Source organism: Monodelphis domestica, chromosome 2 (assembly GCF_027887165.1).
Source record: "Monodelphis domestica isolate mMonDom1 chromosome 2, mMonDom1.pri, whole genome shotgun sequence".
In the NCBI taxonomy this organism is placed as follows: Eukaryota; Metazoa; Chordata; class Mammalia; order Didelphimorphia; family Didelphidae; genus Monodelphis; species Monodelphis domestica.
Window position 1 is genome coordinate 235064885 of NC_077228.1, and position 17955 is coordinate 235082839.

The window sequence follows — 17955 nt, forward strand, 5'->3', positions numbered from 1 at the left end:
TTATTTGTATCTATACTTTAATGCCAAAGGGGACTGCTTCCTATATGTTTTTTTTTTGTCAATGTGTCTAGCAATTATTGGGCTTGTTCTTTTTTCCTCTTATCCTCAAATTATTGTAATCTTTAAGTTGATTATGATTTCATGATCCCTTTTGGGGAAACTTCCCAATAACAATCAAACAGGGAAAATGTAAAATGGAGATTTGAACCCCAGACTTCAATTCTCAGAAGTCCTTGGTAGTTCCCAGAATTCCCTATAATATCACCCTTAGTTCTCACCTGAGCATGAGAACACAATTTGTATTTAAACTGACTCTCTGCCTACTTTGCCCCTCTCCCTGCTTCCGCCTCTAAGCACACGCGTCTCTCAAGACATAGAGTAATTGGCTGTGAATGGGCTTTTCAGCCCTCCTAGACACATGCTTTCTTATTTTGTATTTTCCTTATTTCTTAATCTTTAATAAACCTCATAAAATTATAATACTTTTAGCAGAGAAACTAATTTTGATTGTTACACATTCAAGAAGGACTAGCACTTCTAGTGTGAGCAATTATGGAAATCTTTTCAGGGTTGTTCATCCACCTTTGTTTACCTGACAATCAATTCTCACTTATGGTTCCACAGCAGTCACACTCCAATAAATCATTTTGGCAGATGGGCTAAACTAGTTTGAATGTAATAGATGGGCCACAAACTTGTCAATGAATTAAGGTGTTTACCCCAAACACATGAAGATTTCCTCCAGTGGAATAGGCAAATGAGAACAATTTGTTTCAGTAACCATGAAGGTGCCTGACGCAGGTGCTATGGGGTACTCAGAGCCTGGTCAGACCTTGGTCATTCACTGTACTGTGAGCCATCATTAGGCATCCTGACTTTTAGCATCCTTCTTTCTTACTTATACATTTTTATATCACCTCAATATAATCAGTTTATTCCCATATCCTCTTTCTATGTAGAATTCTTCTAACTGCCCTAATAAAGTTCTTAGAAGATAGATTGTAACTTTTTCCTATATAGAAAGGTAGTTTAAACTTATTGGATACTTGATGATTTCTCTTTCATGCTTACATTTTTATGCTCCTCTTGTGTCTTGTATTTGAAAGTCAAATGCTCAATTCAGCTCTGGTATTTTCATTAGGAATGCCCATAAGTATTCTATTTCATTAAATATAAATATCTTTTTTTTCTTCCCTTGAAGGATACTTAGTTTTGATGGTGTTATGATTAAAATTCTCTGGAGACCATATCTTAATTTATAATTATTTATTAAATAATAAAAAGCGGCCCAGAGAAAGAAAAGACACCAGCCAAGTGCATCCAGCAGCTCTCTTAGCTGCTTCCCTACCATGAGCTAGTTTTAGCCCAAGCCTGAAAGCATACCTACTCAGTTCAGGATTACAAGGTTTTTTAAAAAGGCCTTTTTCCTCCCCACACTCTAATTTATGGTCTTTGTGATATTTCTTTGCCAAGCCCTTTGATTGGAGGTCTCCATCCTTCCTTTGGATAAGAGGTGGATCTTCCAGATGCTAGGAGTCACTTGACATTCAGAATAGCCACAAAACTACATGTCCACTTTTTCCTGCCTCACTTTGCCTAGCTTACTTAGATGCTTCATTAAGAGGCTTGTTTATATAGATGAACAAAAAATTTGTCTCCATCTTCATTATGCAAGGGGGAGGAGAAGCGTATTGTAACTTTAATCTTAAGATTAAATTTCTTCCCCTATAAAGTCTAAAGGTTGTCTTGGGGTGTCAAAAAAGGGTACAGGTTAATATTAAATTTCCATGATGGGTAGGTTATTCTTGATTCTAATCCCAGCTCTTTTGCCTTCCAGAATATCATATTCTGAGCCCTAAGATTCTTTAATGTGACAGTTACTAAATCTTATGTGATACTAACTATGACTTCTAGGTATCTGAATGATTTCTGACTGCTTGGTATATGTTTTCTTTGACCTGGGAACTTTAGAATTTGACTATAACATTACTAGGAGTTTTCATTTTGGAATCTCTTTCAGGAGGTGATCAATGGGTTATTTCAATTTTTATTTTACCCTCTGGTTCTAAGACATCAGGGAAGTTTTCCTTGATAATTTCTTGCAATATGATGCCTAGGCTCTTTCTTTAATCATGCTTTCAGGTAATTCCATACTTAAAGTATTTTTCTTTAATCAATTTTTCAAGTCAATTTTTTTCCCAATGAGTTTTTTCACATTTTCTACTGTTGTTTTCATTTGTAAAATTGTGTTTTATTGTTTCTTGATGTCTCATGGAGTCATTAACATCCACTTGCCAAATTATAATTTTTAAGAAATTATTTTCTTCTATAAGGTTTTGTATCTCTTTTTCCATTTGACCAATTTAATTTTTAAGGTTATTTTCTTCAGCATTTTTGTGCCTCTGTTAATTGTCTTTTTATAATTTTATTCCTTTCATTTCTTTACCTAATTTTTCCTCTATCATATTTATTTGATTTTGAAAATAATTTTCTAGTTCTTTCAGAAATTCTTATTGGGCTTGTGCCCAATTCACTTTTCCCCCTCCTTTGAGGCTTTGCTTGTAGTTGTTTTGACTTCATTGCTTTCTTTTGTGTCTTTGTTATGAATAAAAATTAATCTTGGAGACTTAAAACTAAATTTATAAGTATTTATTAGTAAAGAGAAAGAAAGATAGAACTAAGGTTTCCAGCCTATCTAGCTTAAAGTATGTCCCCAGCTCAGCTACTTCTGCTCCATCAGGTCCTAGATTCTCCACAGGCCCTGGTCCATTTCACAAGCAGGGGTCAGGGTACCAGTTACCCACATGGTTGGTCCAGACAAATTATGGCCAGCCAAAGAATAGGCTTGAGTTCAGGAAGGGAACCAGAGCCCAGCAGACCGGGTTCCCAGATTCTAGCCTGGTAGTCCCTGCCATACTGCTTGCCAGAAATGGCTTGCATAGATAAGCCATATGGCTAAAAGAGAAAGGTCCTTCACAAGCCCAAAGGAATGGCTCTTTACTCAGCCTTTTTCCTGGTGCATGCCCTTATCATTTCTTGCCTATACTAATTGGAAAAAACCAATTTTTTCCCCCTAAAAGTTCCCTTTTCTAATCAATCCCCCAAACTGCTGCCAAAGTGATTTGACTAAAGCCAATATCTAACCTAGTCATTTTCTTGTTCCTTATTATCTCTAAGATCAGATATAAATTCTTCCATTTGGCATTTAAAGTACTTCAAAATTTGGTTGCAAACTATCTTTTCCCATTTACACATTTTATGCACTCTGTGATAAAGGCAAACTTTTAGCTTTAATGTGCCTCATGCAGGGCATTCCATTTCTCCCAAGGTTTTAAAAAATTTCTTTATACTGTAAAAATTTAATTTCTAGGCACCTTATTCCTTCCTTTCCTTCCCTGCACCATAAAAAGCATCAACTGACAAAACATTAGGTATATAAAGTATGTCTTTTATGTTTCTATTTGTCAGTTCTTTCTCTGGAAGTAGACATTCACAAGTAATTCTTCAAATATTAATTCTGTAGCAGCATATAATGTTCTCTTGGTTCTACTCATTTTACTTTTAATTATTCATGTAGGTTTTCCCAAGTTTTTCTGAAATTCACTTGCTCATTCTTTTTCTTATGGTAAGGGCTAGGTAATAATGATTAAGTGACTAGCTCAGAATGGCACAGCTAGGAAATATATGAGGATAGATTTGAACCAAGGACTTCCCATCTCTAGGCCTGGCTCTCAATCTACTGAGCCATCCAGCTGCCTCCCTGATCATTATTTCTTATGGTGTAGTAATATTCCACACAATCATACTACAACTTGTTCAGCATTCCTTAATTGATGGACATCCTCTTGCTGTCTAGTGGTTTGGAGAGCTGCTATAAATATTTTGGAACATATGGATTTTTTTTCTTTTCCCTTGATTTCCTTGGAAAACAGATCCAACAGTAATATTATTGGGTCAAAGGGTAAACACAGTTTTATACCTTTCTGGACTTAATTACAAATTGCTCTCCCAAATGGTTGAATCAGTTCATAGTTCTACCAACAATGTACTAGTGTTCCCATTTTTATACATCGCATCCAACATTAATTATTTCACCCTTTTATCATTTTAGCCAATCTGATATGTGTAAGATGTTATCTTAGACTTGTTTGAATTTGCATTTCTCTTATCAGTAGTGATTTACAGCATTTTGTGTCTATATATGGCTTTGATTTTTCATCCAAAAAGCAGTCTATTCATATCTTTTGACCACTTATAATTTGGGGGATAGCTCTTATTCTTATAAATTTGACAAAGTTTTCCGGTAGATATGAGCCTCTAAGATGCAGACAATTAAAAAATTTTCCCTAATTTTCTGCTTTCCTTTTAATATTGGCCACATTTTGTTTGGACTAAACCCTTTTAATATAATCAAAATTATCCATTTTATATTTTATAATGCTCTCTATCTCTTGATTATTCATTAATTCTTCTCATTTCCACAAATATGTTCCCTATACTTCTAATTTGCTTATATCTTCCTTTATGTCTAAGTGCTGTATCTTTGATTCTTATCTTGATACATGGTGTGAAATGCCTCATTTATGGCAGAATAATTTCTAATTTTCCTAGTGATTTTTTACCAGAGTGTTTTTATCCCCCAAACTTGAATCTATACTTTTGTCAAATACAGTTATTAGAATCTTTTACTATAATCACACTCTTTTGTTCTGTTCCACTGATCTTTTTTCTTAACCAGTACCAGATAGTTGGTTTTTTTAACCTTTTACTTTGTAGTAACTACTCCAAGAAAGAAGAATGGCAAAAGCTAGGCAATTGGAGTTGTTACTTGCCCAGGGTCACACAGCTAGGATGTCTCTGAGGTCAAATTTGAACCCAGGTCTTCCCAACTCCAGACGGGTCTATCCACTGTGCATCCTGAATTAGTTTGGATAATTATTGATTTATGATAGTTTAAAATGTGGTACTGCTAGACCTTCTTTTTCATTTTTTCACTAATTCCTTTGATATTCTTGATCTTTTGTTCTTTGGGTGAAGCTCAAAACCTATCTTCTATATGAAGCCCCTCTTGATCACTCAGCTGGTAGTTCTTGATGCCCCCCCCCATTATCTTGTATTTGTTTTGTGTCCATATAGTGTATATACATATGTGCAATAAGTATATTGTATAAACCTATATATGTACATATCTCCATTTATATAATTGAGGATAGGGACTATTTTATTTTTGTGCTATGTGTTAGTTTGATAGTGTTAGTTTGATAGTGTTGGGTTTGGGGGTCAGGAAGACCAGAGTTCACACCTAGCCTTAGATACTAGCTGTGTGACTCTAAACAGTATGACTCTGAGTAAGTCATTTAATCTCTGTCTGCCTCAGTTTCCTCAATTCTAAAATAGGGATATAAATAGCAATTGCTTTCCAGGACTATTGCAAGGATCAATTGAAATATTTGTGAAATGCATAGCACAATACCTGGCATAATACCTGGTATTCTGTAAATGCCATCATTATTCTCATCATATCCCTAGCACCTAGCATAGTATTTAAAAATGTTTATTGATTGGCTGTTTTTTACATGCTGAAAATGACAAAGCCCCAAAGACAATTTTTACATTTGTTTTTATTTTGCTAACTGAAAAAGGTTTTACTGAAAAAAATCTTACAACATTTTCTTTTTGTACTATACAAGGTTCAGAGTAGTGGGGAATTAGAAATTGAGAGGGGAGAAAAGCATCATAGTTTTTGAGGTGTAGAAAATGAATCAGAATATGTGGTAAAATTCAACAAATATTTCAATATTAAAAACTTTCTATGGTATTATTTTAGTTTTCATCTGTATTCATTAAATAATCACTATTAGTTTAATTACAATTTAACATTCAAGCTTGATGTGACAGACTTCTTTCATTTCATCTAGTTTGTGTTGTGGGAGCTTGATCTGTGTAAAGAAAGGATTTCTCAGATTTTTGTTCTATGGGCCCCAAAGGGTAAAAATCATTGTCTCAGTTAGAACGTGGATAAATTCCATTCTTTCTAACATTTTAAAGAAAGTTACTGATAAGGCAAAAGATATGTTTTTTTTTAAAAATATCTTTGCTGTCAAGACATAAGATATTCCTTTCTTCTTTATGCACTAAGCTTCTAAAATTTGTGACAACAGAAGGCTAAGTAACATTTCCTTGGTACCATTCTTATAGAGAACCCTCCAAATAAATGAAACTATGATTTCCTTTATTTTAATTTGTACAACTTGGAAATTTTGGTTTATATTTAGGGGATATATATTTGGAAACAAAGGAATAAAAAATTTCATAGATTACTTGACTCAGGCTTTTTTTAGGGGTATTTTATTTTAAAATTTTGCTGTTTAGCCTGGTCATTTTTCTTAAAATGTTCTCACTATGCAAATGTACTCTTTTTTTATAGAGTGACAATTAAAGTGTGGTTCTGATTAGTGAAAAATTTAATAGATTTCCTCTTTGACATGCCAGCTTCAGGAGACGTAGCCCATTCTGTCTTCTAAGAAGGTAGACTAAATTGTGGCCTGGCTGATATTGTCTGGTTAAGCTTTTGAAGTGTTGCTTGGAAATGGGGATATTCTTTGTTAACATGATCAATAATGCTGCATATAATATTCATTCGGTCCTCCTGTTTCTTCCTTTCATTCTGCAGAGATTGTTTAGATCGGAACAAGCATACATATTTTCCTTCCTTTGCAATGAGGAGAGACTTTACACGGTTCTGAAACATTACAAGTTCTGTAAAATTCTTAGAAAGGAAAAGAGAAAGATTAGATTGGAAGCAAAATAAAAATAAAATACAACACCAGCAAAATGACAAAGATGAGATTTAGTAATCAAAAGGAGTGATCACTGAAAAATGGAACCTCTAGACAAATAAATGTTTAAAATTTTCCATAGATTAATTAACCAAGTGGGTATTGTCTTAAATAAAACAAAAGAAGAGGAACAAATCTTACCACAGGTTCAGAGCTGATTCAATTACATCCATTACATAGTGAAGAAAGTGACAGAAGAAAGAAGGAAAAGAGGGTTTTTCCCCCCATTGTTGTTTCAACCTCTTTTCCTACTACCATTTATATCTCATTGGAGTATGGTGGTGAAGCTGAGTTCTCAAGGCTCTGCCAGCAGAATGGGAGCTCTGGAAAGGCTTCTAATGTGTCCTAGTGATAGTAAAGTTTGTAATTTAAGGACTAATCAGCCTGCTAAATACAGAAAAGCTCCTCACTCAAAGACAACCAGTGTTTTAATTTCCATTAGTGGGGGGAGGGGGGAAAATCACAACAATAAAATTACAGATTTCCTTGAAGACTTCACCCTTATTTTCACAAGTCTATTAACTTTTGAAGGGATAAGGAAAGAGAAAGAATAGATAACTAAGCTGATTTCTGCATAATGACGATATATCATTTTTCTTACATAAACAGCAACTGACTATAATCATTGGGAAAGAACACATTTTAATTTTTTAAAATAGCATGTATCAATGTGTAATGATTTAGTGACTATCTCTTTGCCCATTCTCTTAATGACCATGTATTTTCATAAAAGCTGACCAAGGCTAGGGGTGTCCTTTTGGTCATAGGAAGCTGCTGGTCCAGAGCTATCAATCAGAAAGTAGCAAAATTATGGTAAAAAATTCAGCAGCAATAGGTTCAAACTAAGGTGAAGCTTCATGATCCAAGGGAGTTGGAATAATCAAATGAAACAGTCAACCTAAGGCAGAGAAATATTGTAACTTTCCCAAGAGGACAAACTGCAGTTTGTTAATTGGAGAAATTTGTTGTGTTCATTCAACAAGGGAAACTTCTATGTGTTTGAAACACTCAGCTTAAAGGAAGTTCAATGTTAAAGCAAGGGGGAGGTTAGGTGAGAGAGGACAGGTTTTCAGCAAGGAATCAAAAATTGGGCAATTAGAATTTTATTTCTAATGCTGTAGGACCTGACCTGTTAAGCTATGACTTCTGTAATTCATTTTATGGTCTGGTTTGTGGTTTCTATGACCTTTCTCATGCTATATATGAAGACTTGCTCTTGAAAATTTAATAACTGCAAGTACCTTTCTTCCTCTGGGGAATAAAAATGCATTGACATTGCTTTAAAATAGAGATATAAATATATTAATAATTAAGGTCTTTTCCCCTTTTGTTAGGATCTCTGAATATTCAAAATTTGTTCTACTCTACCTAATTAGTTACCTGAATTAGTATTCAAATATGGATTCTCAAGGGAAAAAAGTGCTGCTAGCACTGCCATTTGAGGACCTTGGATACTCAATTGGGAGAATAACATCCTCTTGATGTTGCCTATGTAATAAAGAGGCAAAGCTCCCTGGGAAGATTCATGTCAATAATAATTGGCTATCATTCCAATACTGCTATAATTTTAGTTGCTTCTCAATTTTTTTTTTGTTTTTAATCCCTAAAATCAGCTCTAATAATATAATTCAAAGATAAGTATCTTTTTGGATCATAATGGCCTCACAGAACCAGGGATATGGATGAGGTCCTCTAAATCACTTTCAGTTTTTTCCCACCTGATTTTTAATTATTTTTAATCATATTTTTTCAATCAGCACTTTCTATCCTCACCTCCTCTCTTCCCCAACATGTCCACAAGAAAATATGTCTCATTTTTCATTCTGAGCCCTGCATCTCTCTATAAAGAGCTAAGTAGTTTGTTTCATAATTAGTCTTCTGGAATCATAGTTGGTCTTTACAAAGATCAGAGTTCCTAATTCTTTGTAAGTTGTTCGTCTTTTATGTATTGTTATTGTTCTTTTAGTACTGTTCACTTTACTCTGGATCAGTTCATTCAAGTCTTCTCAGGTTTCTCTGAGACTACCTCCTTCATAGTTTCTTCCAGAACAATAATATTCCTTCACATTTATATACCATAATTTGTTCAGTCGTTCCCCATGGATACTCCCACAAGACTTACATTCTTTGCCACCTGAAAAAGTACTAGAAATATTTTTGTACATCCCTAGAGTTTGTTCTTTCTAGGACTAATACATTATTTATACTCCCTCTAATTCCCCCTTTTTCCTCTCCATTTTCCAATCCGTTTTCCTATTGAGTGAAATGTATTTTTTTACCCAACTATTTGGGTGTATATTTATGTGTATTCTTCATTGCAGATAGTGAGATTCATGTGTCAGTTGTTTCCCTAACCTGCTCTAGCTTGTTTGTATGGATGTCTTCTTCCACATACTGATTATTAAAGATAATTTTCTAGCTTTCCTTTTTCTTTACTCCCTCACATGAACCCACTAGGGGTAGGACCCTCTAGTCTCTTTTCATTAAGACCAATAAGATATAATAGAATTATTCCTAGGGCTTGTCTAATGACTCCCTCTATAATCCTTGATGATAGGGTTCATAGGGAACACTTCATCTCCCTCATATTTGAATGTAAGCAATTCATTCTGGTTTAGTCCCTTCTGATTATTCATTTATATTTATCTTTTTTATGTTCTCAACTCCTGTGTTTGAACTTCAGAATCTCTTTGCAGTTTTGGTCATTTAAAAAGGAATGCTTCATTTAATTAAAAATCCATCTTTTTTTTCTCTTTAGGATTTATCTTTAGTTTTGCTAGAAGTTATTCTTGACTATAAGCCTATGTCCTTTGCCTTCTGGAATATTATATTCCAAGCTCTGTAGTGGTGACTTTTAAATTGTGTGTGACCCTGAATGTGGCTCCTCAGTACTTGAATTCTTTCTTTCTAAAGCTGTTTGCAATAGTTGTCCCTTAACCTGGGAGTTCTAGATTTTGGCTATAATGCGTTGGGGAGTTTTCATTTTGAGTTTTGTTTTTTTTTTGAGGTGACCAGTGGAACCAATGGCTTTTATTTGGTCTATTCTAATTTTTAGGTAGTTTTGTTGCATGGGCACCATGTGCCAGGCTGTTAATTCCCTTTCTAATTCTTTCTTCCATAGTTCTCAATTATTTTCTAACTTTTTTCCTTCTTGCAATCTCATTTCATTTATAAAACTCTTGTTTTATCTTCTGGGAATTCTAGTTGGATTTATGCCTGAGCTGTTTTTCTTTGAGGCTTTTCTTACCACAGATGTTTTGGAGTCATTTTTATCTTGGTTTGTGACTTGAGCATTTCTGTCACCATAATAGATTTTAATGGTGTGGTTTTTTCCCCCTCATTCTTTCAGACCATTTATTGAGTGTGTCCTTGATTTAAAGAGGGAAAGTCTATGTTGGTCTTGTGCTTTCTTGGGGTATTTAATATTATTTCAGAATCTGAGGGACAGGTTGCACTAGGGAACTATAAGCTTTTAGCACTTCTAAAATAGTTTGATTCAAGGCAAAATGATCGAGTTCTGCAAGTTCTGATCAGGATTAAAGTCTAAGAAACAGTATATTATTGCTAGACTCAGTCACTATCAGTCAGATGGGAACCTTTGTTGGTTCAGAGTGACTCTATCAGTGAAAGTGAAATCTGGTACTTCCAGGTCCCCTTCCAATTTTTTTTCATTGATTCCCTTGATATTCTTGAACTTTTGTTCCTACAGATGAATTTTGTTATTATTTTATCTGCCACTATAAATGAATTCTTTGGTAGTTTGATTGGTATGGAATTAAGGAAATTAAATTAGATAGTATTACTTTTATTATATTGGTTTAGCTTCCCATATACAATTAATGTTTTTCTAGATGAAAGATCTATATTTTTGTGAAAAGTATATTGTAATTGTGTTCATATAATTCTTGTGTGTCTGTTGGCAGGTAGACTTTTTTTATACTTTCTAAGTTATTTTAAATAAAATGTTTCTATCTCTTCCTTCTGGGTTTTATTGGTAATATACAGAAATGCTAATTTGTGGGTGCTTTTTATATCTTGCAGTTTTGACTAGTTTTTTTACTTGACCTCCTAGGGTTTTCTTAAGAATATAATCATATCATCTGCAAAAAAGTGTTAATTTTGTTTTCTTGCTGCCTATGATTATACTTTCAATTTCCTTTTATCTTAATGCTATAACAGCATTTTTAGTACAGTATTGAGTAGTAATGGATATTACTTGCTTGATGCTGCTTGACCCCTGATTTTATCAGAAAGGCCTCTACTTTATTTCCATTACAGATAATATTTTTTCATGGTTTTAGATAGATTCTACTTTTCATTTTGGGATAAAACTTCATTTATTCCTATGCTTCCTAGTGGTTTTAAAAGGAATGGATATTGAATTTAGTCACAAACTTTTTCTGCATCTATTGATATAGTATCATGAATTTTGTTGTTTTATTGCTGGGTCAATTATGCTGATTTTAGTTTTCTTAATATTGAACCAGTCCTGAATTCCAAGTAAAATCCCACCTGGTTATAGTATATGATCTGTGTGATCTTGGTAGCGGCCATATCACCATCCCAATATGGGGTGCATATTTGGAGGACTGTGACACTTCCTGACATCTCTAGCCTTCCTTTTGCTTCAGTCAGCTCAATTGGAAAATACAAATCTTCTTGTGAATTTTTTTCTTTTTCCTTTCCTAACTCAGTGGGCACTGAGTTATCACATAATTACTCACTTGGAGAGGTCTTTTTTTTTTTTTGCCACATGAAGGAATTAAAATAAATGGGAGAAACTGATGCTTTTTGTAAACTCTTCTTTTTGTAAAATTCTTAGAAGTTACATGCAGGTCCTCACTCTAATTGCCATTAGTCAGTAGCCCCAATTTATCTGGTAAGATGTTCTCATCCAATAAAAGCTTATAGAAATATAGTGCCTGGTAACAGCAATAGCTTGAAAAACAGGATTTGTGCTCTCACCATAGTGGGATTTGTTTTAGGCTCTCATGACCTGTGTTACTCTATTTGGATGAATAAAAGAATTTATTTACCTGTCTCTTAAGTTGTGTGAGCTGACTGATAGAATTTTCAAGTAGGTCAGTCTCTTTTTCCAGGTTGGAAAGCTTTTCCTGCTTTTCTACAAGAGCGTCACTTAGGCATTTTTGAGTTTCCTCCATTTCAGAGATGCTTTGGTTGCAATCTTCAGTGAACTACGGAAAGAAAATGAATTATTGGATGAAAACTATGAACAAAGGTAATCCATTAGCTCCTGTCAATTATAGGAAAGTTATATAATTGATCAAATTTTAAATACGTATTATGTGTCTGACATAGCATGTGAGGGCCTTGATGAGAATATATAATTCTAGGAATTAAAAGAGATACAAAGGATGTATAAGGCAGTCCTTGCTCCCAGGGAGACAAAAGTAAGAAATGAAACAATGAGAGAACAAATATAATATTAATCTATGTAGTGTCAACTCTAAATGCAATAGAAACTTCAAAGAAAAGAGATCCATGTAGGCTGAGAGTTGGAGAAAGCTTCTTCAAGGACTTGAGCTGTACCTTAAGACAGAGTTGTCAAAACAAATGACCTTCACTGAGTCACAACTGTGAAAACAATTTTGATACCTCTACTCCGTTTAATAAGTATTTATTCAGTTCATGGTGATTTCAGTGAGGTTAAATGATTGATGTTAGACTGGATAGAATTAAGATTGATAGGTACACTATGTATTAGTGATATCATTTGTAGAGTATAAGACAAAATCCTATGACTGTCCATTAGTGAGAATTACATTAACCCTGTGATTGTATCAACAACACCCCTCATCATCGTCACTGCTTCATATTGACCTTTCCTTTTGCCCATAAATTCCTTATTCCTTAGGATGCTGCTGACCAAACGCCACGTTTGATTTCTTCTGAAAGCTTCTGCTGGAGTAGAAGGTGGTGGACCTCAGTTGAAGTGACCTGATGCCTGATAACTTGTGGAAAGTCTTATGGACAGGGCATTAGTAAGGATATTAGTAATTGACAACCTGTGAAAAATCCTGCTGATGAAGTGCTTATGATTGATGTACATACTTAGCTTCTGAAGATAACCAATCATGGAATTATGCCACTCCATTCTATTTCTGGTAACCTTCCAAATGCTATAAAACTCCTAAGGCCCTGAGGATAGAAGTCTTTGGTTGTGAGGAAGGTCTTGGACCCAGTTAATTTATGCTTGGAGCTCTGTCTCAGTGACTTTTGTTACAGACTAAATATTTATGGCCCAGCACAGTACTTTGTGAGTGTGTCCAAACCAGATTAAAATGTAACTGGGAAACATTTAATAAAATTTAAAAATACAATAGAACAGGGATTATGTTAATATATAGTTTTCTTTTTAAAAAATAACTCTTACTTTCCCTCTTAGAACTGATACTAAATGTTGGTTCTAAGGCAGAAGAGTGGTAAGGGCTAGGTAGGGATTGTTAAGTGACTTGTCCAGGGTCACATAGGTAGGAAGTATCTGTAGCCAAATTAGAATCCAGGTCCTCTTGACTCCAGGCCTGGTTCTCTCTATTCACTGAGCCACCTAGCTGTCCCAATATATGGTTTTCTAAGTCAACATGTGGCTTAAGAGCAGGGGTCCCCAAACTTTTTACACAGGGGGCCAGTTCATTGCTCCTCAGACCGTTAGAGGGCCAGACTATAAAAAAAAAGCTATGAACAAATCTGCATACCACTGTCTGGGATAGTGGAGGCTGCAGCGCTGGCTGTCATGGGCCTGACACACCTTGCACAGGTCCATCACTGCCACCACTATACCAGGCAGCAGTATACACAGTGCGGAATCCCCTCCCCCAGATCGCTACTCACCATGCTGACATCTTCCATTGTGCAACCACATAATCCTTTGTGCAGTGCCTCATTCTCATTCAGTTACTCTTAGAACAAGGCGCCATACAAAGGATTATGTCACTGGAAGTAGTACTGTACGTGAGTGACACCTTGCTTTGCGGCGTCACCACATACATTGCTCCTCTCACTGACCACCAATGAAAGAGGTGCCCCTTCTGGAAGTAAGGTGGGGGCCAAATAAATGGCCTCAGGGGGTTGCATGTGGCCAATGGGTTGTAGTTTGGGGACCCCTGATTAAAGGGAACTGTATGTGAAGTTCAGTGGCCCCATTTCTATTTGAATAGAATACTGATGGATGGTAGACATATCTGTGCAGGGAACAGCATAATGAAGTAGTAAACAGCTTAAGGAAGTAGAAAATAAGCTATAGAGACCCAAATCCTATCTATGTGGCACTTAACAAATCACTTCTTTTATTCTGAGTCTGTTTCCGAATTTGTAAAATGGGAATAATGCAATAATCGGCTGTATTTCTTAGGTTGTCAATTATCTTGGTAAAAGCATTATGGCAGCAATATGACATGTATAGTAAGAGATAGTAAGAGAACTGGATTGACTTGATAGAGTACTGTCATAGAGAAATGAGAGACAGGGTGGGATGGACAGAGTAGATTAGATCATGGAAGAGGCCTTGAAAACCAAGAGGAGTATGGCCTTGACATAGGAAACCACTATACACTCGTCATTCAATTAATTCAACATGTTTCCAAAGGATTAGTTGCTAGAGGAGATATAATTAGAAAAGAGTGATGTAAAAGACAGAGTATAGAATTTGGTGTTATTCTGGGCTTAAATCCTACCTTTAAAATTAGTTATATGATTTTGGGCAAGTTACTTAAATACATTCAATTTCTTCACTTTAAAATGGACTAATGTTACCTTTAATTTTTTTTAAAATAAACCCTTCCCTTCTGTCTTAGAATCAATATTGATTCCAAGGCAGAAGAATAGTAAGGGCAAGGCAGTTGGGGATACATGAGGTCACATAGCTAGAAAGGGTGTCTGAGGCCATATTTGAACTCAGGACCTCCTCTCTCCAGGCCTGGCTCTTTATCCACTAAGCCATCCAGCTGCCCCCTACCTTTAGATCTTACCTTATAAGGTTGTTGTGAGGATTAAATGAAATACTATGAAGTACTCTACAAATCTTAAAGTACTCTATAGATGTCATTATTGTTAAGACACCACTCTATCCTCATGGAATCTACAAACTAGGAAGAGAATGAGACATAAACATAGATAACTTCTGAAAGCAGAGACTGTCTGACCTTCCTTCTCCCAGGACTTAGGATAGTGCCTAGCACATAATAGGCACTAAATAAATGCTTAATGCATAATAATTAATATTAAAGACTTGTTAAATAAAGGGCTATGAGTTTGAAGGAGGAAGAGCCATGATTAACTGGGAGAACAGGAGAAAGTAGCAGCATTTGAGAAGGACTTCAAAGAATAAGGAGGAGAAAAAAAGGTGGGGGCAGGTAGGTGGCTCATTGTCTAGAGCATCAGGCTTGGAGATGGGAAGTTCTGGGTTAAAATCTGGTCACAGACACTTCCTAGCTGTGTGACCCTGGGCCAATCACTTAACTCCCATTGTCTTAGCCCTTATTGTTCTTCTGTTTTAGAACCAATATTAATATTAATTCTAAGACAGAAGGAAAGGGTTTTCCAAGAAAGAAAAAAATATGCAGAGATAGCATTTCAAGCATAGGCAAGGACATGAGCTAGGAAAGAGGGTTGAGTAATTGTAATGTATGTTCAAAGGACAGCTATCCATTTTGGCTGGAGTGTAGAGCATGGAGAAAGAATTAATAAAAGATAAGGCTGAAGAGGTAGATTGGTGTTTGCTTTGGGGGGCTTTGAATAATAAACAGATAAATTTTCATTTTATTCAGTAGGCAGTAAGGAACTAAGATGGGAGCAACTAGGTGGTGCAATGCATAGAGCACTAGTTCTGGAGGCAGGAAGAAGTAATGTCTTTGAAGAAGTGGGAAGGGATGGAACCTAGGGCAGAGTTGTAGAAAGCCTGGTTTTATAGAAGAAGAAAAAATAAAAAAGATATTGGAAGAAAAGGAATAGGGAAAGCAATATAGATTCAGGAACAGATCTATGGTGCAATAAAGATGAGAGAATTTAAAGGAACTCATAATAAATGGTCTCTATTTTCTGTGTAAAATAGGAGGTGAAGTTACCTCTTCAGGATAAAGGTAGTTGGGGGGCTAAGAAGTTTAATAAAAGAAAGTTTTGGAATAATTGACATGAGAAATTGTATAGGAAGTTTATGAGAGATGGATAAAAATGCTTAAAATCCCCAACTAGTTAGGCTGAAGTTAAACAGCATAGATCGACAGTGGATCAAATCTTCATGGCTCTGCACCATTTCCCAGCAGTACCTGCTGTTCAAAAGCAAAGAAAGTCAAGAGTGAGAGTGGTCTAGAAAATGGCTGGTAGGGGAGACTTGGTACAGTCAGATGAATGACTCTAGGCGCATTGTGGGCAAATATTTTTGAGATCACATGACCAAACTGTGAGCCTCCTTCATTACCCTGGACAGCAGAGAGAGGAAGTGCTTGCATTGGGCAGCTAGGCAGAGGGGTGGAGCATGCAAAAAAAATGTCCTGGGGCTTGATGGAGGGGGGAAGGGGAGCAGCCCTGCATATGTACCATAGGTTTGCCAACACAGGACTAGGTTCTAAAGGTCTTTGAATGCCAAACAAAATTTTATATTTAATCTTGGAGACAATAGGAAGCTATTAGAGTTTATTCAGTAGGGGGATGTCATGATGAGACCTGCATTTAGGAAAATCACTTTAGTGGCTGAATGCAAGATGTATTAAAGCAGGGAGAGAGCTGGTACAGGCAGTAAAATTAAAGTAAATATGCTAATGCATATTAAAGTTTGAGAATCTGTACTCCAATGGCACAAAGTAGTGATTCATGAAAGCAAAATCAGTTTATAGATAATTGAAATTAAGTATTGTGTAAGCTTTATCCAAAATTTATTAGGCCACTACATTTTTAAAACCTACTACTTTCTCACCAAAACAAGAGTATTTCTGTGCAAAATGGGATATATCACAAAATGCCCAACAATACTTTTTTATATGACTAGACAAAATGCAATTTGTCCTAATAAAACTATTATCTGAATCATAATTTGCAATATCTTTATCTTATCATGAAACTTGATGACATTGTTATGATCTAAAATATCAGGTATGGGTTAAAATAAAGATAGAAAGAATAAGTTCCTCAAACTTCCAGGTATATTATGGGTTTGTTTTTCTTAAACCCTTACCTTCCATCTTAGAATCAATACTGTCTATTGGTTCTAAAGCAGAAGAGTGGTAAGGGCTAGGCAATGGGGGTCAAGTGACTTGCCCAGGGTCACACAGCTAGGAAGTGTCCAAGGTCAGATTTGAACCCAGGACCTCCTATCTCTGGGTCTGACTTTCTATCCACTGAGCTACCCAGCTGCCTCCATATTATGGGTTTTTAATTTGATGTTCTTTTTTTATTATTTTTTATTTTTATATCCTTTTTATTATTATTATTTTTTATTATCCAATTATTATCCAAATTATCCTTTTTATTATTTTTTAAATAGCACTTATTTCTGTGAGGATCCATACTAAGTATTAATTCCAAAGCAGAAGAGCAGTAAGGACTAGGCAATTGAGGTTAAATGATTTGCTCAGGGTGACACAGCCAGGAAATGTCTGAGGTCATATCTGAACCCAGGTCCTCTGGTGCTCTATCCATTGCCCATTGGTATATATATCTAAGGACATTTCTTTGAATGTGAGCTTGCCTTGACATGCCCAGCTCTTTCTAAGATGGAGGGCTCTGATGACAGCCAGTGGTTTTCTTTTCTTATCTTTTTTTAATTTTATAATATTTTATTTGATAATTTCCAAGTATTATTCATTAAAGACATAGATCATTTTCTTTTCCTCCCTCCCACCCCCTGTAACCGACGCGTGATTCCACTGGGTATTACATGTGTTCTTGATTCGAACCCATTGCTATGTTGTTAATATTTGCATTAGGGTTTCCTTTAGAGTCTCTCCTCTGTCATGTCCCCTCAACCGCTGTATTCAGGCAGTTGCTTTTCCTCGGTGTTTCTACTCCCACAGTTTATCCTCTGCTTATGAATGGTGTTTTTTCTGCTGGATCCCTGCAGATTGTTCAGGGACATTACACCGCCACTTATGGAGAAGTCCAT

The 17955-nt window shown here is 35.6% G+C and overlaps 1 protein-coding gene across 2 annotated transcripts in view; it reads right to left on the reverse strand.

The window, feature by feature from the left end:
- Positions 1 to 5601: 5601 nt before the first annotated feature.
- CCDC40 (coiled-coil domain containing 40) overlaps positions 5602 to 17955 on the reverse strand; it is a 120593-nt gene continuing 108239 nt past the window's right edge. For both annotated transcript variants that reach the window (XM_001380200.4, XM_007482905.3), the window contains exons 19-20: positions 11876 to 12034; positions 5602 to 6769 (exon numbers count right to left, since the gene is read on the reverse strand). In XM_001380200.4, coding sequence (XP_001380237.3) covers positions 6521 to 6769; positions 11876 to 12034 — 408 coding nt within the window. In that variant the 3' untranslated portion in view covers positions 5602 to 6520. The remainder of the gene's footprint in view (positions 6770 to 11875; positions 12035 to 17955) is intronic.